Source organism: Nicotiana tabacum, chromosome 16 (assembly GCF_000715075.1).
Source record: "Nicotiana tabacum cultivar K326 chromosome 16, ASM71507v2, whole genome shotgun sequence".
NCBI classification, from domain to species: Eukaryota; Viridiplantae; Streptophyta; class Magnoliopsida; order Solanales; family Solanaceae; genus Nicotiana; species Nicotiana tabacum.
In genome coordinates, this window is record NC_134095.1 from 53778978 (window position 1) to 53794000 (window position 15023).

General features: G+C 40.8%; 1 protein-coding gene across 1 annotated transcript; it reads left to right on the top strand.

The window, feature by feature from the left end:
- Nucleotides 1–8520: 8520 nt before the first annotated feature.
- On the top strand, nucleotides 8521–8913 carry LOC142170245 (uncharacterized). The gene is made up of 2 exons (XM_075232100.1): nucleotides 8521–8710; nucleotides 8777–8913. Exons 1-2 carry the CDS (start codon nucleotides 8521–8523, stop codon nucleotides 8911–8913), a joined length of 327 nt encoding a protein of 108 aa, XP_075088201.1.
- Nucleotides 8914–15023: the final 6110 nt, after the last annotated feature.

Sequence of the window (15023 nt, forward strand, 5' to 3'; positions counted from 1 at the left end):
TGTTGAGAAATCAATTGAGTTAAACATGTAACAATTGTTGAAATTTGGAGTATTGAACATAAAAAAAAAAGGAAAAAAAGCATATCAAGAGAATTATAAAGGAATCAGAATCCAACCACTAACAAGAATAAGGAAAACAAAGGTAGATTTCACTTTCTTTTTACATCTTGTTGCAGGCATGCAACCCGATCCCATTTCCTGTATCTCATGCCAAGCGTGCCACCCGCTCCCATTTCATGTATCTCTTGTGGTAGGCGTACCACCCGCTCCCATTTCATTATATTTTGTGGTAGGCGTACCACCCGCTCCCATTTCATTATATGTTGTGGTAGGCGTACCACCCGCTCCCATTTCATTATATTTTGTGGTAGGCGTACCACCCGCTCCCATTTTATTATATCTTGTGGTAGGCGTACCACCCGCTCCCATTTCATTATATCTTGTGGTATGCATACCACCCGCTCCCATTTCATTATATCTTGTGGTAGGCGTACCACCCGCTCCCATTTTATTATATCTTGTGGTAGGCGTACCACCCGCTCCCAGTTACAAGCCAACAATAATCACAAGGAATCCCGGCAAGGGAACAAGAGCAATATAACAACTTCCCGACAAGGAAACAATGATATTTCAACAACATCCCGGCAAGGGAACAATACTATCAAAACAGACATCCCGGCAAGGGAACAATAATATCAAACAAACATTCCGGCAAGGGAACAATGGTGATAATAACATATGAAGCGCAATAAACCACAACGGAGTCGTAACAATTATAATACAAGACTCACGGGCATGCTTGACACCAATGTATAGATACTCATCACCATGCCTATATGTCGTACTCCACAATTAACATGTAGCAAATAAGACACAACTCCTAATCCCTCAAGCTAAGGTTAGACCAAACACTTACCTCGCTTTGCAACCGATTCAAAATTCCAACAAGCCTTTGCCTCGCGAATTTGTGCCCGAAATTCTCAAATCTAGTGATAAACAATTCGATTCAGTCAATAAAAATTGTAGGAATTAATTCCATATGAAATTCAACATTTTCCATTAAAAATCCGAAATTGCACTAAAAATTCGCCGTGGGGCCCATGTCTTGGAACCCGACAAAAATTATGGAATATGAAACCTCATCCAACCACGAGTCTAACCATACAAAAATTACTAAATTTCGATAACATTTCGACCCTCAAATCCTCAAATCTATCCGAGAGAGTTTTTAAACTCTTTCAACTAAATTCATAGATTTAATACCAAAACTAGTAATAGATTCGGGTAATCTAACTAAAATTAAGTTAAGAACACTTACTCCGTTGTTTCCTCTGAAAATCTACTCTTCCCGAGCTCCAATTTGACAAAAATGGAAAATGGGGTTTTCGGATTATTGTTCACGCGTTTTTACTGTTCACGGGGTACTGTTCATGGTTACTATTTATGGGGACTATTCATAGGCACAATTCATGGGTACTATTCAGAGATATTGTTTACGGATACTGTTCATGGATACTGTTTATAGATACTGTTTACTGATACTGTATACGGATACTGTTCACGCATGTGCAGTCATTGTTCACACGTGCGAAAAATGCAGAAGCTGCCCAGAAAATTTCAACAGCTAAATTCAAGTCCGAATTGATCCGTTAACCTTCTGAAATCCACCCGAGGCCCTTGGGACCTCAACAAAATATACCAACAAGTCCTAAAACATCATACGAACTTAGTCGAAACCTCAAATCACATAAAAAAATGCTAAAACTGTGAATCACACCCCAATTCAAGGCTAATGAAACTAAGACCATCCAACTTCTATATTCGATGCAAAACCCTATAAAATCAAGTCCGATTGACTTCAAATTTTGCACACAAGTCATAAATGACGTAACGAAGTGATAGTAGGCTATATAGTTGATATTTACACCTTAATATGACCATGCTTTGTTGTTGTTTTATAGGTAAATTGCCAACAAAATGCTCTAAATCTTGTTCTTTTGTTTCGCAGGGAATATTATATGTGAGGAAGCAATATGTAGTGTTTTGGAGGCGATAATGTGAAGAAAATGCCCACTCAAGAAGTACCCGAGCACTAAGAAGTAGAAAATGGCCTGGGCAAGAAGTCCACCGCGACCGCGGTGGAACCGCGGTGAACCGCGACAAATTAAAATCGTGAGGCAGAAAGGTCAGCTCTCATTTCGGTCGATCGCGGTTGGCCGCGACCGCGGTGCACTGTTCACGTTGCTGGAAGTTTGAGGACCAAAGTGTAATTTCGTAAAAACTTTTGTAAAACCCTTATAAGCTTTAGAAACTCGCCCAAAATGGTTTTAACCTTGTTTTAGACTACTTTTGGAGGCAAGAACAAGTGTGAAAGATCAACCAAACATTAGAGTTTTTCTATCTCCTTTTAATTCTTGCAATTTTATATTATGAACAATTTAGTAGTTTTCTCTTATTTTGTTATGAGTAGCTAAACACTTATCTAGGGTTGATGGAACCAATTGTTGGTTGAAGTTTTGAATTAAGTTGTTATAATCGAGCTGGATTTATTATATGATTGTTCAACTACGTTTTGTATGGTGATTAATTGAATGAGCCCTTGATTAATTGTATCTAATTACCTCATATTGCTTGAGAAAGAATATTAGGTTAGATAGCTATTGAACAACATCACTTTTGAGTAATTGAAGAGATTCATTACTTGAACTTAAAAGTGGGTTTAGAGATAACAAAAACTTTGGTGGGATAACTTAGAGTTGCACAACTATTATCAGCTAGAGTAGTTCGAGAGAATGCTCTAGTAAATTATTGTAGTTGATCGAGAGATAATTACGATACCCCATAACTCTTAATCCTCATAGAGTATTACGGCGAGATTATAGCAAAAGAGTCAAGACCTAAACTAGCAATTGTGGAAATCACTGCCCTAGACCTTTTTACCATTGAATTATCTTTGTTTTAGTTTACTGTTGTTTTTAATAGTATTTGAAGTAGTTAAACAAAAACTCAATTTTAATTGAGCAAAAAAATCTTGCATCTAAAGATTGATTGAGTTGATAATAACATTGGCGAAGAGTGTAATAGATAGGTTAGTTCCCTGAGGATTCGACTCCGGACTTAAAACCGGATTATATGTGCAGCAACCGCTTTGTCCTTTAAAAGGCATAGTTGGGCATTATCAAATATTGGCGCCGTTGCCGGGGACTAACGGTGTTATTTATTACAACTTAAAAGTGGTGTTAAAATTATTAGTTCAAATCAATTTTCAAAGGTGTTAAACAATTTTCATTGAAATTCTAACGTTTGAACTCTTGTGGAATTCAGGTGTATGCCTAGAAATTCTTCGAGGACTGGAGAACTGCTTGAAGGAATTTCAGACCCCGAGAAAACATTCAGGGCATTGAACCGTGCCAACAAGAGGATCCAACAATCACAACAACCACACCAGCTTGAAATTGACATGGGTGACATAGAAAACGTCAACGAAAACATCAGGGATGAGCCAGCTGACCTAAACGTTAGAGTGGTGGAACCTCTTGTGCTAGAAGCTGCACTTTATGATTGGGCTCAACCCACAACTGACAACCTGGCAACTGCCATAACCGTGCCTGCAATTCAAGAGGAGACATTCCAGATCACCAACAACATGCTACATCTGCTGCAGAATAAGGGATTGTTTTCCGGGTCACACATTGAAGACCCTCAGCAACATTTGAAAAATTTTCTGTCAATTTATGTGACGCAAAGGCAGTCAAATGTGACCCCAGAAGCTATCAAGCTATTCCTGTTCCCGTTTTTTGTGACTGGAGAAGCTTAGACTTGGCTGAATTCACTTCCAATCAACTCCATTATCACCTGGGAGGAATTAGTAAAGCAGTTCCTGAATAAGTTCTACCCGCCCAACAAGACTGCAAGGCAGATTGATGAAATATTGCAGTATAAGCAGCAGCCAACTGAGACCTTGCAGGAAACTTGGTAAAGATTTAAAGGGATGCTGGTGAAGTGCCCTCACCATGGCATTCCAAACTAGATGCTCGGTCAGAGGTTCTACATGGGGTTAGCTGCCAATCTAAAGGCCAATATGGATACTTTAGCTGGAGGTGCATTTTTGAGTAAGACATTCACCGAGTGCAAAGTCCTTCTTGACAAGATGTCCCAGAATTCGGGGTGGATGACTAGAGGTACAACACTGGTGCCCATAGTGCATTCAGTCTCTCTTAACCCAAATAATTCGCATACAGAGAACATGGCCACACTCATGACTCAGATGGGTATATTGAGAAAGAAGATAGATGAGATGGGTACCAAACAGGTACATATTGTTGACACAACAAATGGAGGACTGTGTACACCCTGTGTTAATCAGTCTTATGTGTGTTCATGGAGCGGAGAAGGTGAAAATCAAGAGGCAAGAGAAGATATGAATTATGTTAACAACTTTGGGGGTCAGTGACAAGGAGGACAACAGTGGAGACCGGCACCAAATCAGCAATACATACCCAACATGCCACAGCCTGGGGGTTTGCAACCTCAAGGCCAAATGGTGTCGTACCACCAGAGACAACAGGGCTACCCACAACCGAACCAGCAATAGTTGACATATCAGCCACCTTCTCAGCTGCAAGATAACAACATGGTAGAGATCAGGGGGATGTTTCAGCAACTCATTGGGACAAATGGTAAGATGCAGGAAAAATTGGCAGTGCATGATTCAGCTATAAAGAACATTGAAACTCAGTTGAGGCAATTGTTTATGGCTTTAAACAACTGCCCCCAGGGAACATTGCCAGCAGATACAAATATTAACCCCAAGGAGCAAAACCCGAATCAGCTAATGCTAGTAAGTCTCCAGAATGGGAGAGATTTAGACAAAGAGCAGGAAGTTGCACAAGCCAGCAAAGAGACTACGCCAGCCACTCCAATTGCACTAGAGGTAGATGAACCAATAGACCTGACTGAAGTGGTGGTTGAACAGGGTCAAGATGAAAAGGGTAAGGCTAAGGTAAATGAACAAGCTGCAGAACAGGTGGTGCCTCTTTTGCCACAGACCCCAACAGAGAGAAGCCAGCAAGTAGTGCACAAAGGGTGATACCTGCACCATTCCCTCAGAGACTGGTAAAACAAACGAAGGAAGATCAATACAGGAAATTCATGAAGATGTTGCGTCAAATTCAGTTGAATATTCCTTTGATAAATGCCTTGAGGGAGATGCCAGGTTATGCGAAGATGATGAAAGACCTAATTTCATGGAAGTTTGATTTTCAGGACCTATCCACAGTGACTCTAACGTAGACCCGCACAACAGTAGTGACCAGACCGATGTCTCAAAAAATGTCCGACCCAGGTAGCTTCACTATTCCATGCACTATTGGGAGTTATACCTTTGCAAAGGCATTATGTGATTTGGGAGCCAGCATAAATTTGATGCCTCTGGCTGTATACACCAAACTGGGCATTGGCAGAGCTAGACCGACTTTGATACTGCTGCAGCTGGCTGACCGCACGGTTAAAAGGCCTACTGGGATTCTTGATGATGTTTTGGTGCAAGTGGGGAAGTTCATGTTCCCGACATATTTTGTTATTCTGGACTGTCAGGTAGATGAGGAGATACCTATCATTTTAGGTAGGCCATTTTTGGCCACTAGGAGAGTACTGATTGATTGAGTGACTGGGAAATTAAAAATGAGACTGAACGATGAAGAAGTCATATTCAATGTTCAGCAATCCATGAGGAGACCCAGTGAATATGCTAATTGCTCCCTAGTGGAGGCAGTGGATGTGATCCTACAAAAAGATAATATGACCCTGACTGCTAAAGATCCATTGGAGGCATGCCTGACAAATTTAAAAGAGATGGATGGTGAATGGTTAGCTGAGTGGGTCATGGCACTTGAAGGCCAAGGATTCTGGAAAAGGGAACCTCAGTTCGATTCACTTAAGTTAGAAAAAAGGGCTACACCTCCAGCAAAGCCATCAGTAGAGGAACCACCCAAGCTAGAGCCGAAGTCGCCCCAGCTCACCTCAGGTACGTTTTCTTAGGCCCTGATTCTACTTTGCCTGTTATTATATCATCTGATTTGCTAGATGTGCAGGTAGAACAACCCTTACAGGTAATGCAGGAAAGTAAGACTGCCATTGGCTGGACCATGGCAGACATAAAGGATATCAGCCATGCCTTCTGAATGCACAAGATTCTCTTAGAAGAAGGGCACAAACCTTCCAGAGAACATCAACGAAGGCTGAACCCGAATATGAAAGAGGTAGTAAAGAAAGAAGTGATCAAATAGTTAGATGCGTGAATCATCTTCCCCATCTATGATAGCAATTAGGTCAGCCCTGTCTAATGTGTGCCAAAAAAGGGGGAATGATTGTGGTGCAAAATGAGAACAATGAGTTGATCTCAACTCGTACAGTCACGGGATGGCGGATTTGCATGGATTACCGAAAATTGAACACAGCCACCCGGAAGGACCATTTCCCCTTGCCATTCATTGACCAAATGTTAGACAGGTTGGCCGGGTGATCGCACTTCTATTTCTTGGATGGATATTCTGGGTACAATCAGATATCAATAGCCCCCGAAGATAGAGAGAAAACATCCTTCACTTGTCCGTATGGCATCTTCGCCTTTCGGACAATGCCTTTTGGGCTTTGCAATGCACCGGTGACATTTCAATGGTGCATGTTAGCCATTTTCACAGACATGGCGGAGGACATTATAGAGGTCTTTAGGAATGATTTCTCCGTGGTGGGGGACTCATTCGAGGACTGTCTTCACAACTTAAGAAGAGTGCTCAAAAGATGTGTAGAGACAAATTTAGTGTTGAACTGGGAGAAGTGCCATTTTATGGTATAAGAAGGGATAGTCCTGGGGCATCGAGTGTCCAGTAAGGGAATTGAGGTTGACCATGCTAAGGTTGACGTGATTGAAAATCTGCCACCGCCTACTTTATTCAAGGCGGTGAGAAGTTTCCTTGGGCACGCCGGGTTCTACAGGCGATTCATAAACGATTTCTCCAAGATTGCTAACCCATTATGCAAACTCCTTGAAAAGGATCACCCCTTTGTGTTTCTAATGATTGCAGGTTGGCATTTGAGGAGCTGAAGAAGAGATTAGTGACTGCACCCATTAATGTTGCACCCAACTGGGAGCAGCCATTTGAGCTCATGTGCGACGCAAGTGACTATGCCATAAGAGCAGTCTTGAGGCAGCGAAAGGATAAACTGATGCAGCCGATTAACTATACAAGCAGAACGCTAAGCGGTGCACAACTCAATTACACCGTGACGGAAAACGAGATGTTGGTTGTTGTGTTTGCATTCAACAAATTCAGGTCATACTTGATTGGCTCAAAAGTTATTGTTTACACTGACCATGCAGCAATTAGGTACCTGATAGAAAAGAAGGAGTCAAAGCCACGCTTGATTCGATGGGTTCTTCTATTACAATAATTCGATCTGGAGATACGTGACAGAAAAGGGACAGAGAACCAAGTAGCTGGTCACCTCTCAAGGTTGGAAGGAGTTGAAAAGAAGGTAGAGGTTGAGGATATAACAGAAACATTCCCGGATGAACAGTTACTGGCAATGACGATGGAGGAGGCACCATGGTATGCTGATATTGCTAATTATTTAGCAAGTGGTATTGTACCTTACAAACTCTCCTCAATTCAAAAGAAAAAGTTCTTTCGTGATTGTCGGTATTATTATTGGGATGAGCCTCTATTGTTTAAAATATATGTAGATAACATGATCCGGCGGTGTATCCCCGACAAAGATCAACATTCTGTTTTGCATGCTTGTCATGCTTCACCATATGATGGACACTTTGGAGGAATTAGGACAACAGCTAAGGTGTTGGAGTCGGGCTTGTACTGTCCTACTCTATTCAAGGATGCCCATTCTTGGGTTAAAAACTGCGATGAATGCCAAAGGACTGGCAACATATCTCGTAGACACGAGATGCCAATGACCACAATTCAAGAGGTGGAGATTTTTGACATGTGGGGGATCGACTTCATGGGGCCATTTGTCAGCTCGTATGGTAATAAATACATATTGGTAGCAGTTTACTACGTCTCCAAGTGGGTCGAAGTGGTGGCTCTCCCGACCAATGATGCTAAAGGGGTAACGGGCTTTCTAAAGAAGAACATTTTCACACGTTTTTGTACCCTAAGAGCTATATTCAGTGATGGCGGAACTCATTTCTGCAATAGAGCGTTCGCACGGCTGTTGGAAAAATATGGAGTTCGTCATAAAGTGACCACCCCGTACCACCCACAATCGAGCGGGCAAGTTGAAGTGTCCAACAGGGAGATTAAAAGTGTCCTCACAAAAACAGTGAATGCAACAAGGACTGACTGGGCAAAGAAGTTGGATGATGCATTGTGGTTGTACTGCACAGCCTTCAAAACCCCAATTGGTATGTCACCGTACAAATTGGTATTTGGAAAGGCATGCCACCTCCCAGTTGAGCTAGAGCATAAAGCACTTTGGGCATTGCGGTAGTTGAACTTAGACATGGAGACAACAGGTACTAACAGAGTCACTGGGTTACATGAGCTCGAGGAATTCAGGTTCCAGGCTTTTGAGAGTGCTAGATTATACAAAGAAAGGATGAAATTAATGCATGATAAGCACATCTTGGATCGAAACTTCAAACCCGGAGATCTAGTGTTGCTGTACAACTCGAGATTGAGATTGTTTTCGGGTAAGTTAAAGTCCCGATGGTCAGGACCCTTCAGAGTGGTGTAAATGTTCTTAAGTGGAGCTGTAGAGATTGAATCAGAAGATAGGACAAATAAGTTCACAGTAAATGGGCAAAGGTTGAAACATTACCTTGGAATGGCTGAAGAAAAAGGGGATAAAGTGGTAATCACTTTGGAAAAGCCCCAGTATGAGACTGAGGAGTGATGATCAAATGTTTGCATTATGCCGCGATGTTAAATCAGGCGCTGCGTGGGAGGCAACCCACAAGTGTTGTTATTAGTGTGTTCACGTAACTTCATAAAAAAAAACACTAGCACCGCGATCGCGGTGAACCGCGGTGGAACGCAAACATTATGCCTTAGATTTTACATCCCACCATGACCATTATGGACCACGGTAAACCGCGGTGAGGCACGAACATTCTGCCTCAAATATTTAAACCCACCGCGGTCGACCGCGGGGGTACCAGATATGTTTAATTTTTTTTTATTTTTTCTTTCTTTTTCTTTTCTTCTTCTTTTAATTTCATAAACTAAACCCCCCTTCATTAAATCAAAAGACCTGATCCCCCTCCCCCAATTCTCAATCTCTCTCTCTAAACCCTAACTTCCCCAATTCCTCTCCTTTTCTCCTTCTTCTTCACTCAAACTACCATCCCCCACCTCTATTCTTCTCACCCATTCTACAATTAAGGTATGTTACTCACTTCTTCTCTCTCTTTTATTTTGTATTAGGTTGTAGTATGTTAGTTTTATGATTTTGATGGGTTGTAATTGTAGTAGATTTTTATTAGTTTTTCCTCTTATTTTTTTTGTTAAATTTTGTTTGTGACCATGTTTGGTGAAGGGGTTGTATATTGAATGTTTGGAATGGTGTTGTTGGTGGGTGATTGCATGAAGAAAGTGTGGGGTGTGTCGGTGTAGTAGCATATTTGATTTGGGGAAGTTTGCTTGATTCACATGGGCTGTGTATATGAAGATATTTGTCTTGCCCACAAGGTGTTTGGGGAATTACCCCAATGGAGTTATAAGGAGCTAATGTGACATGGTTGTGGTGAAGTCTGAGTAACCACCCATAGTCGCACATGTCACGCACTCACTAATAGGTGTTTCGTTGTATAACAGGTACAATGAGTTCTTCCAGGAAGAGACGAAACATCGAGCCCTCCGCTAGTGGACCGGGAGGCTCCTCACGAGCTATGAGCCAAGCCAGTGCACCTTAGTTCGATAGCACTCGGTTTGTATCCAAAGCAGCGGAGGATAGGTAAAACCAGAAAGCAACTAAGAAGTTACAACGTGAGGTGCACAATGATCGAACGGATTTGGAGTTGGAATGCCATGTTTAATGAGCTGAGGCGGTATCAGCTAGACATTTTCTTCGAGGTACCAGAGGAGGCTAATGTTCAACTAGTAAGGGAGTTCTATGGGAACTTGCCAGAACATGAGAATGGGGTTGTGACGGTGCACAATACCCCGGTAAATGCATCCCTCGACACCATCCGCAGGGTATACAGGCTGCCAGTGTTCAAGGGTGAAGTTGATCCTTATCGTACTTTCAGCGGTACATGGGCCTTGTGGGGAACTCTTCTTGATACTATATGTGTGTCGGACGGAGAACGCCTATGGATCACGCCCAGAATTACACTTAACTCTTACTATCTGAATTGGGAGGCTAAGTGTTGGCTCAACATTGGCAACAGTCGATTGTTGCCATCCAGCAACACGACAGATGTTAATCTACCACGAGCGTCGGCAATACATTGTTTCATATCCCACAGTGATTTTGATGTGGCCCGGCTCATCCATGAAGAGATGTTCATCAGATTACTTGAGCTAATCAAGGGCCACTACTTCCCTTCGTTGATCACCCGGCTGTGCCGTATTGCTAAAGTCCCTGAAGACCCTCGGGTTGATGGGAGATTGCCGCTGAAAGTCCCATTCTGTGTGAAAAAATTGGAATTAGATGAGAGCCGGTGGTGAATGTTGATATCTCTGATGATGATTCAGCTAATGATGATGATGATAATGCTGAGGTAGCTGCGGTTCCCCCTCCTCCGAGAATTGATGTGGCAAGCCCACCACAGCCACGCCAGAGCACCCGTATGACAGCTTTGGAGCAGGATATGGCTGGGTTGCGTACCTCAATCACTGATTAGGGTGCCAGTGTTGATGCGGTGGCTGAGAGGCAAGTGAAATCGGAGAAGAAATTCTTGGGCTGGTTGAGAGCTCTGGGACGCGCGTGCAACGTGAACCTAGACACTGTCTCCGATCAGGAGTGAGCCTTTAGGGAAGTTCCTTAACCTCACTGTTCTTTAAATTTTTAAGCCATGGGGACATGTCTTCATTTTAAGTGTGGGGTGGGGGATACTTCATTGTATGTTTGTAATTGTAACAATTGACTGTTTGATTTGATTTGTTTTGTCTTGATTTGAATGTTTTGATGTTAGAGTAATAGTTCATTAGGAAAGTTAAAATAGTAAATGACTTGTCCCGACGACGGATCTCTTTCGGCAGGGTTCTTGAGGGACTAAGTCGAGAGGAAAAAAAATTGGAATATGGAGACTCTTCCTGATGACGGATCCTTTAGACAATTTTCTTGAGGGAAGTTAGTCTAGAGAAAAGACCAAAAAGATTTTTTATTTTATTTTTAGGTAGTGTAGTAACTCCCCCTTAGTTTTTCTTTGGGCCGTGGTTCTTTTCCAAGGGTTTAGCTTGAACCGGGTATAGGTAGTTTTTGTTTATTTTTGTTCTTTTTAGTTTTTAGATTAGGACTAATGGGCTACGAGCTAAATTCGAAGGAAAACCCTTAGTGTTGATACACCTGAGCACAATAGACACTAGAGTATAACGCCTAGCTTCATTGGTTGAATCCTGTTAGAGTGCTTTAAAATTGTACGTTTGGATCTAACTTGAACACTCAAAAGAGAATGTCTTGATAAACCAATCCGGAGTGAATCATGTGCCATGTGTGTGTGAGTTTTACTGTGTTCCATGTTTCATATTTAATGCCTAGAACTTGCCATGTGTGTTTGCAAAGCGAAATAGTAGTTTCTTTCAGTTTTAGAAGTGATATAGACATTTCTTTGTTGAGCCAGACATATAAAGTAAACCCACCTGAATGCAATACATCTTAGTTAACCCCGTTGAGCATATAAGCCTATTTCTTTGGCAACCACATTGTGAACCTTATCCAATTGTTTGAATAGCCTGCTGTTTGAACCCTTTTACCTCCCAATAAGCACTTAAATGGTAGTAGAATTATGCAAAAGCAAAAGTGTGGGGTGGTGGTTTGGTTTTTGAGTGGAACCATTGAGATAGGGAAAATGTGTTGAATTTTGAAGCATAAAAGAAAAAGCACCACGAAAAAAAATGTTATAAATAATTATAGTGGTTGATAAGTGGTGGCTTGTACAAATTGCACCTAATGAATGTGGATGTTTTAAATAAATGTGGTAGAGTGTTTGGTTGGCACAACTATGATTTTTAAGTTTAATGTACTTGTATTAAAAGTGCTTAGGGAGGTTAGTCACTATATCTAAATATATCTTACCCGTCCCTTAGCCTACATTACAACCAAATAAAGTCCTATTGATCTTAGACTGAGTGGGCTCAATTAGTAGAGTATTGCACTACGTGCAAGCTTATGGTGCATCTTTGTGGCATGTGAATGTTCTTTTTGAGAGTGAGCAAATTTTGTCTATCTTAGTTCCTATTGGTTCTAATTATCATTGTAAATGTGAAACTACTCTCTTATGTGATGTGAGGGCATGTGATTCACAAAGGAAAGGTAAGTCTTGACTCTTGTATAGAGTGGTTTGAGTAAGTGCTAATGTTGCATGGCACAAAAGGTTTGACTCTTGAGGTAAAAGTTGTTCACGACTAGGTGCAAATTTTGTAAAATATTCATGGTGCGAGTCGTTAAGGGAAAAGCTTAGGGAAGGAATTTTGATGGAGTGTGGTAGATTGCTCGAGGACTAGCAATGATTTAAATGTGGGGTGTTGATAGTAGGTTATATAGTTGATATTTACACCTTAATATGACTATGCTTTGTTGTTTTTTTATAGGTAAATTGCCAACAAAATGCTTTAAATAGTGTTCTTTTTTTCCGCAGGGAATATTATATGTGAGGAAGCAATAAGGAGTATTTTGGAGGCGATATGTGAAGAAAACGCCCACTCGAAAAGTACCCGAGCACTAAGAAGCAGAAAATGGCATGGGTAAGAAGTCCACCGCGACCGCGGTGAACCGCGGCAGATTAAAATCGTGAGGCAGAAAGGTCAGCTCTCACCGCGGTCGACCGGGTTGGCCGCGACCGCGGTGCACTGTTCACACTGCTGGAAGTTTGAGGACTAAAGTGTAATTTCGGGAAAACTTTTGTAAAACCCTTATAAGCTTTAGAAACTCGCCCAAGATAGTTTTAACCTTGTTTTAGACTACTTTTGGAGGCAAGAACAAGTGTGAGAAGATCAACCAAACATTAGAATTTTTTTATCTCCTTTTAATTCTTGCAATTTTACATTATGAACAATTTAATAGTTTTATCTTATTTTGTTATGAGTAGCTAAACACTTATCTAGGGTTGATGGAACCAATTGTTGGTTGAAGTTTTGACTCAAGTTGTTATAATCGAGCCAGATTTATTATATGATTGTTCAACTACATTTTGTATGGTGATTAATTGAATAAACCCTTGATTAATCATGTCTAATTACCTCATATTGCTTGAAAAAGAATATTAGGTTAGATAGTTGTTGAACAACATTACTTTTGGGTAATTGAACAGATTCATTACTTGAACTTAAAAGTGGGTTCAGAGATAACAAAAACTTTGGTGGGATAACTTAGAGTTGCACAACTATTGTCAGCTAGAGTAGTTCGAGAGCATGCTCTAGTAAATTATTGTAGTTGATCGAGAGATAATTACGATACCCCATAACTCTTAATCCTCATAGAGTATTACGACGAGATTATAGCGAAAGAGTCAAGACCTAAACTAGCAATTGGGGATATCACTGCCCTAGACCTTTTTACCATTGAATTATCATTGTTTTAGCTTAATGTTGTTTTTAATAGTATTTGAAGTAGTTAAACAAAAATCCAATCTTAATTGAGCAAAAAAAATCTTGCATCTAGAGATTGATTGAGTTGATAATAACATTGCCGAAGAGTGTAATAGACAGGTTAATTCCCTGAGGATTCGACTCTGGACTTAAAACATGATTATATTTGCAGCGACCACTTTGTCCTTTAAAAGGCATAGTTGGGCGTTATCACGAAGCTATGAAAATTTTCAGAACTGAATTCCGACCGCGATATCAAAAGGTCAAATCTCCGGTCAAACTTAAGAAATCTTTAGCCTTAGATTTCTGGATTCCGTTAAATGGCGATAATTTGATCTAGGGACCTCCAAATTCGTTCGGGCATATGACCAAGTCCCAATTCACGATACGGAACTACCGGAATGGTCAAAGCTTTTATCCGGGTTCGTTTGCTCAAAATCTTGACCGAAGTCAACTCAATTGAGTTTTTAAAGCTCTAGTTCACAATTTAATCCATTTTTCACATAAGAACCTTCCGGAAAATTATACGGACTGCGCACGCAAGTCGAGGATTTATTGATAGCACTTTTCAAGGTCTTAAAATATCGAGATAATTATTTAAATTAAAGATGACATTTTGGGTCATCACATTCTCCACCTCTAAAACAAACGTTCGTCCTCGAACGTACTAAGAATTATTCTCAGGTTACCAAATTGATGATTTTACTTTTACACAAATATTCGCGATTGATCCCACATTACCGCATTAGACATAAGTCTGACAACACTATTTCAATTGAGATATTTCCTTTATCCATATTTGTAAACTTGAAGACCAAATTTCTTGCACTCCAATTATTTTCAGAAAGGTCCGATTTTCACGTCAACACACGATATTAGTCTCGACTGGCTATAGCAACTCGTGCCTACGCACCCATCAAATATGGGGTATTATATTCTCCCCCACTTAGGGTCATTCGTCCTCAAATGAGAAGTAGAGTCCGTCCTCAAACTCATAATGTAACTTATCTCTTTCTTTGCACATCTCAATATCCCAAATTTTTCAGAAATTTCGGCAGAGTCTCTCCTGTAATTGGACCTATCCACCTATCAGAGTAACACCAAAACCCTAACAACATTTCCACAACCCGACAAAGCATCACAAAGTATATATCAATAACACTAACCTCCGCATTACAAGCACGACATTATCACAATGATATCTTGACATAAAACACATCATATGTATGACCATAACCACATCTTGTAGTTAAA